The 7,500-nt window shown below is 40.2% G+C and overlaps 2 protein-coding genes across 3 annotated transcripts in view; one reads left to right on the top strand and one right to left on the bottom strand.

Moving 5' to 3' along the window:
• Nucleotides 1–170, bottom strand: part of si:ch211-234p6.5 (pleckstrin homology domain-containing family A member 5) — a 34,007-nt gene extending 33,837 nt beyond the window's left edge. The window contains exon 1 of the mRNA XM_027154165.2: nt 1–170. This exon is cut by the window's left edge and continues 34 nt beyond it. Coding sequence (XP_027009966.2) covers nt 1–10 — 10 coding nt within the window. The 5' untranslated portion in view covers nt 11–170.
• A 5,637-nt stretch (nt 171–5,807) lies between these two features.
• Nucleotides 5,808–7,500, top strand: part of mybpc2b (myosin binding protein Cb) — a 34,851-nt gene continuing 33,158 nt past the window's right edge. Inside the window, exon 1 of one of the 2 annotated variants that reach the window (XM_047811657.1) lies at nt 5,808–5,930. In XM_047811657.1, the coding sequence (XP_047667613.1) occupies nt 5,909–5,930 (22 nt within the window). In that variant the 5' untranslated portion in view covers nt 5,808–5,908. The remainder of the gene's footprint in view (nt 5,931–7,500) is intronic. The other variant, XM_047811658.1, reaches the window with a different exon arrangement.

Raw genomic sequence — 7,500 nt, 5'->3', positions numbered from 1 at the left:
ACTCCATCATCTCTGTCCTTTCTTTCTCTCTCTTTCTCTCTGTCTCAGTCTCTCATGCTCTCTGCACCTACACATTCTGTTTAAAGACTCACACTGTTTTTTCCCCTAAACACTAAACACTAGCCTCTCTGTCCTTGTCCCTTCCTCCCTCTTTCTCTCTCTCATCACGGTGACCTTTTCATTTCAGCAACGTTTTTAACAATGAAGGCTTTTACACCACACAAATATTATTTAATTCTCTGCTTCATTAATCTGTCAGTCTGAAACAGTGGGTTATGTGTTTAAACACAAAACCTTACACAACATATTTATTTACTTTTATTATTTTATTTTTTTTATTTAGCTATATATTTAGTTATTGAGTTCTATTAACACAAGCTAAATTGTGGAACATATTTCAACAATAAAAAGAAAACAACTAAAGAAATCACTGTAATTTTATTACATTTGTTATTGCATTCATTTGTAAGTTGCATTATTTCACCTCTAGATGGAGACAGATGGGGAAAAATGTACACACTACACACACAACTCGTGTACACACTACACACTAACAAAGAATGTACACACTACACAATAACACCTAGTGTACACACTACACACTAACAAAGAATGTACACACTACACAATAACACCTAGTGTACACACTACACAATAACACCTAGTGTACACACTACACACTGACAACTAGTGTACACACTACACACACTAACAAAGAATGTACACACTACACAATAACAACTAATGTACACACTACACACTAACAACTAGTGTACACACTACACACACTAACAAAGAATGTACACACTACACACACTAACAAAGAATGTACACACTACACACACTAACAAAGAATGTACACACTACACACACTAACAAAGAATGTACACACTACACAATAACACCTAGTGTACACACTACACACTAACAACTAGTGTACACACTACACACACTAACAAAGAATGTACACACTACACACACTAACAAAGAATGTACACACTACACAATAACAACTAGTGTACACACTACACACACTAACAATGAATGTACACACTACACACACTAACAAAGAATGTACACACTACACACACTAACAGAAAATGTACACACTACACACACTAACAAAGAATGTACACACTACACAATAACAAAAAGTGTACATTAACAAATTACACACACTAAGAAAGTGTGTACACACTAAATTCAAATTCAATTTATTTGTGAAGTGCATTTAACAATTCACATGGTCTCAAAGCAGCTTTACAGAAGTAAAGAAACAGAAAAGTGAAAGAAAAAGTAAATATATATAAGAAAAAGAAGAAGAAGAAGAAGAAGAAGAAGATGAAGAAGAAGAAGAAGAAGAAGAAGAAGAAGAAGAAGAAGAAGAAGAAACATACAATTAAAATGTGAAATTAATTTAAACAAAATAATTTAACATTTTAAATACTATATATCTATCCTATCTCTAATAGCATGGAAAATCTCCCTGAGATGATATGAGGAAGAAACCTTAAGAGGAAACAGACTCAGAAGAGAACCTCATCCTCATTTGTGTGACACTGGACAGGAAATAATGTAAATATGAATAATGTCAATGTAAATAATGTCCTTCTACAACAGTTTATAACAGTGCAACCAAGAGCTCCTGAGGAACTAATGGGTCATAAACTCTGAGTTCAGCATTTACTTTTACAGCATTTTGGCAGACACCCTTATCTAGAGCGACGTACAAAAGTGCTTAAGTCTCTATGATTGAATACATGATGGATTGCGTTCATAGGTAGACCTGCCAGCTGTGTGTTACAGTAATCCAGTCTAGAAATGACAAGAGACTGAACAAGTACCTGACCAGTCTGTGTGGGGAAAATGGCCGAATCCTTCTAATGTTGTAGAGAAGAAACCGACATGAGCAAGTCACATTAGCAACATGAGAGGAAAAGGACAGTTGATTGTCCATGGTTACCCCAAGGTTGTGAGCTGTGGCTGAAGGGGAGATCAGATCGTTGTGCAAGGATATAGTAAGGTCATGACCTGGGGATGAATCACCTGATGAACAGCAGTTCAGTTTTGCTAGGATTGAGCTTTAACTGATGAGCAGTCATCCATGATGAAATTTCTGCCAGATATGCTGAGATCCGATCAGAAGCTGTGGCATCTGAGGGTGGGAAAGAGAAGATAAGTTGTGTATCATCAGCATAGCAGTGGTAAGAGAACCCATGTGATGAAATAACTTCACCAAGAGAGTGAGTATACAGGGAGAAAAGAAGAGGACCAAGTACTGAGCCCTGTGGGACACCAGTGGAGAGTCTGTGTGGAGCAGATGTCACTCCCCTCCATGTTACCTGATATGAGCGTCCTTCAAGGTAAGAAGCAAACCATTCCCAAGCTGATCCTCAAATCCCAAGACTCTTGAGGGTGGATAAGATTTAGGAGGATAAGGACAGATGACCGCTTGGCTGATCTAGCAGCATGTAGTTTCTCAGAGATGTCTAAATGTGCTGCTTTAAAGCTCTTGAAGGTTGTTCTGTGAGAGATAGACAGACAGTTGGTCTCACCACAGACCCAACACTGATTCCTTCCTGTCAAAGTCTTCAAATGATTGCTGATAAAGACCAGACCATACAGCTGCCTGACACAACATTGGTTCAAAGAGGGCATGACATTGTCTGGGTGGCTCCATCCACAACAATCCCACGTGTCACTGGCTGACCATGTAGATCAATCCCTGGCACGGTGACCACCGGGCGACGAGAGTCCGACCAGGGGTAGAACATCAGGATTAATGAAGTAGCTCCGTAAGAAGAGATGATCAGACTACTGTAGGAACTCAGAACAGGTGATGGACACTGTAAATTATGTGCAAAGTGCAGACAGGGACTGTATCAAGACTAGCTATGACATCATACCTAAATAGGAGAGTCAGAAGGTGGAGCTTTTTGTACTTGAGGTGTTACCAAATATCCTGCACCTTTTGATCAAAGTAGGCGTGATGGATCATGAAAAAATAAAGATCTCTCAGTGCTGTGGTGTGAGACCATTAAGTGCTTTATAGGTTAATAATAGTGTTTTATAATCCATGTGAAACTTGACTGTAAGCCAATACAGTGAGGATAAGATAGAGGTGATGTGTTCATATCTCCTGGTTCTAGTTAGGACTCTAGCTGCTGTGTTCTGGACTAACTGGAGCTTGTTTCTGCTCCTACTGAACATCCAGACAGTAAAGTATTACAATAATCCAACCTAGAGGTAACAAACACATGACCTAGTGTTTCTGCATCATGTCATGACATGATATCTCTGATCTTAGTAATATTACTGAGATAAAGAAGGCTAACATTGTGGTATTATTTATGTGAGCTTCAGATGAGAGACCGGTATCAATAATCACACCGAGGTCTTTTACTGCTGCACATGATGTAATAGAAAGACCATCCAGAGTTACTCTGTAATCAGAAAGCTTACTTCTGACTGTCTGTGGTCCTGGTACAAGATCTTCTGTGTGTCAGAGTTAAGCAGGAGGACGTTAGTAAGTGTCCACTGTCTAATGTCCTTCTCACAATCTTCAGTCTTATTAATGTGGTGTCTCACATCTGAGTTAGCTGATACATACAGTATAGCTGTGTGTCATCAGCATAACAGTGGAAGCTAATACCATGATTATGAATAATTGCACCAAGGGGTAGAATATATCTTTTGGCTCTCAATGAAGGCGTCGCATTTTCTCTCCCTCCCCTTTACTTTCCCTGCTTTGCTCTCTCCGCACTGCTCTCCAAACCAAAAAATATCATGGATTTGATAAACTGGTCTCTCAAAGCAGTTGACACCATCTTCTCGACGAGAAGCTTTCGGCTCCCCTCGACCAGCACTGGCCTCGGCCAAGGCCTCTGCTGGAACAATTCCCCTGGAAGATCACTGCAGCGAGACTCTGCTGATTGTTGACTCTGTCTGGGACCTGTGTGTAGGCCTGGAGGCACCGAGATTTGATGCCGAGAGCAATGACTCTCCAGGCCTATACACACACACACACATACACACTCACACACACACACTCACACACACACACGGCTAAAGATAAGCACTCACCCCCCCACCCCCCATCCCACGCCTTTGCCGCTTTGTAACGCCAGTCTGACAAGTGGGTCCGAAGATAAAGGTTGCAGGACCTGATGGCTACTTGCTTGTGCTGGATTACCTCCACCCCCCACTCTCTCCACCCCCCACTCCCTTCACCTGTTGCAAGTCATGTGTTTATGTTGCTGAGGTGTTATTCCTGTTCCCACACTGTACTCCTCACCAGAGCATAGTCTGGGGGTTGTTTATTTTTTCTCCTCCCTTCCCTCATTTTATGCTGTATTTCTTTTCAATCCCCTGTCTTCCTGTCCTGTGTCCCCTTGTCATATTGTATGTATTGTATGTATGGACAGGTTGATGGCTACGTTCACGGTACCTGTGACCAGTGACAATAAAGGTTACTACTACTACTATATAGGGAGAAAATCAATGGGCCTAAAACAGAACCTTGTGGAACATCGAACATTATCTTAGTTTGTTTAAAGTGGTCATCATTTAGATCTACAAACTGATATCGATCTGTCAAATAAGACCTGATCCAGGAGAGAGCTGTCGCTTTAACACCAACATGTTGTAGTCTGTCAAGTAGTATAGAATGGTCAATGGTGTCAAAAGCTGCAGTAAGATCAAGTTACACCAGCAAAGAGACACAACCCTGATCTGAGACCAGTAACAGGTCATTTACACTAAACACTCCAAAGGAACTACAAATGAGAGAGAGAGAGAGAGAGAGAGAGAGAGAGAGAGAGAGAGAGAGAGAGAGAGAGAGAGAGAGAGAGAGAGATGGTTATGATGAGGTGTGTGTAATAAATGAAGCAGACATCAGGGCTCTCAATTTTTGAAGACAGGCAAGAGTGACATTTCCGACCAATATCGTAATGTTGCTCTCATATAAAACAGTTTCTGCACAAGCCCAGACATGTTTAGGGTCATGATTGAGGACAATGTCCCACCCAGAGACATGATTGAGGACAATGTCCCACCCAGAGACATGATTGAGGACAATGTCCCGCCCAGAGACAAACTGTTTTGTGTTGAGCTTTTGTTCAAACCCACCATCGAAAATACCCTCTCAGCCTAGACTTGTTCTGAGCAGGTGTTGTCAGTGACCCGGGGCCCCGGCACCGTCTCAGGGTGTGAGAAAAGACCCAAATGAGGGACTGTAACGTTAATGCGTGACACTTGACAGACCGGCAGACAGATAAAAGGAATCCAGTGAAATGTTATAAATGTTTAAAACAATTCAACACATCAGTTCTGGCAATTATTCATCTCAACACTTTTGTCTTTCTCTCTTTTTTCTTTATGTTGATTCTCTGCTTCTTTCTTATTTACTGTTTTTTTTTCTATGGATAGATAGATAGATAGATAGATAGATAGATAGATAGATAGATAGATAGATAGATAGATAGATAGATAGATAGATAGATAGATAGATAGATAGATAGATAGATAGATAGATATTAAAGTGTGGTTAAAGGCTAAAGTAAAAGGAGAAACAGAACACCCACTTCTGTTCTTGGCCTGATCGCCATCCCAAAATATTCTCCTTGAAGTCTCTGTGGGGTTTTAGGTGTCACCTCTCTCTCTCTCTCTCCCTCCCTCTCTCTCTCTCTCTCTCTCTCTCTCTCTCTCTCTCTCTCTCTCTCTCTCTCACACACACACACACACACACACACACACACACACACACACACACACACACACACACACACACACACACACACTGCACCTCTATCTTTTCCTCCCCCCTCCTCCTTTAGGAATGACAGAGTGAGTAATAAAAAGGAAAAAGTTCTCAGACAACTGCAGACCAGTGCGAGATTCAGACGTCACCATGCCTGAGCCCAAAGCTAAAGGTACCTAACAATACCTGATTATATTTAATGCTAACAGAATTATTAGCAATTTTAACTTCATCCTTAAATGTCAAAATTATTATTATTAGTAGCACCATAAATGGAAGTGTGTATAAAATGCATGTAATGTGCATGTCATAATTGTTAGCATTGTTGCTGTTAATATTGTAAATATTAGAACATTCAAAATGTATTACACACACACACACACACACACACACACACACACACACACACACACACACACACACAAAGAGTTAAAGATTAATAAGAATCGCAGAGTGTGCATTGTGATTAGGGCGAGGCTTAGCAGGTGTGTTTAAATGTCAGTGATATCTGAGAGAGTGTGTGTTTGTGTGCATGTGTGTGTGTGTGTGGGGGGGGGGGGGGGTTACAGTTATAACCGTAAAAACTCCATAATGCTCTGAAATACAATTATGTCCACATATTTGTGGTCTCACTGCTGCCTGTGTTTTGCAATCCTAATGACCCACAATCACATCCGGTGTCACCCAGAATAGCGTGATCTTTTTTTAGTTCTGGTTCCTCTCAAGGTTTTTCTCTCATTTTCTCACCATCACCTGTCACAGGACCGTCAGAGCTCCTGTTCAATACAGTGCTCATAATGCATCATTACTACATTATAACATGTGATAGAAAACACCTTCTTAACATCAGCCTGCAGAAATAAAGCTCTAAAGCATCAGTATGTCACAATGATAGCTTTTTACATAATGCATTATAACATGTGTTCATTAGAACATTGTAAACACCAATAACGCAGAGCAGTAGAACATTCGGGCTTTCAGAAATTCTATAACATATATAACATTATCTACAGTGTCATGTAATAAGATTTAAAACATGCCTCTTAAAATCTGAAAAAAAAATATTCCAATATTAATACTACATACATATTAATGCTACTAATAATAATACAATGAATTATTATTATTGAGATATTACAGACATTATGAGAGAGGATATGTAAGTGTGTGTGTGTGTGTGTGTGTGTGTGTGTGTGTGTGTGTGTGTGTGTGTGTGTGTGTGTGTGTGTGTGCGTGCGTAAGTGTGTTTAAGAGGAATGGGCTGAGCTGTAAAGAGTGTAAAATTTTATCCTACTTCTCATCTTACAACCTTTTAATAACCTCAGCCAATGTTAATCTCCCAAATTAACACTGAGTGGAATATGACCTCATCTCAGCACACGAATGTGTGTGTGTGTGTGTGTGTGTGTGTGTGTGTGTGTGTGTGTGTGTGTGTGTGTGTGTGTGTGTGTGTGTGTATTCTTATGTCTGTATATGTGTGTGTGTGTGTGTGTGTGTGTGTGTGTGTGTGTGTGTGTGTGTGTGTGTTTGTGGGTGCCTATGGATCTAACACTAGATCCGACTCGACTCACACCCACTAAAAACATCCCTGACCTTTAACCCCTGCGCAGAGGAATATACGGTATTTTAGTGAATACTTTCCAAACTTAACACTGCGTTAGGATTAAACTCTACAAACTATTTCCACCACAAAAAATTAACACACATTATATACAGTATATTATGTGTTAACTGCACATGTG

The sequence above is a fragment of the Tachysurus fulvidraco genome, chromosome 3, assembly GCF_022655615.1.
Source record: "Tachysurus fulvidraco isolate hzauxx_2018 chromosome 3, HZAU_PFXX_2.0, whole genome shotgun sequence".
Lineage (NCBI taxonomy): Eukaryota > Metazoa > Chordata > Actinopteri > Siluriformes > Bagridae > Tachysurus > Tachysurus fulvidraco.
This window is presented reverse-complemented; position numbering and strand designations above follow the sequence as displayed.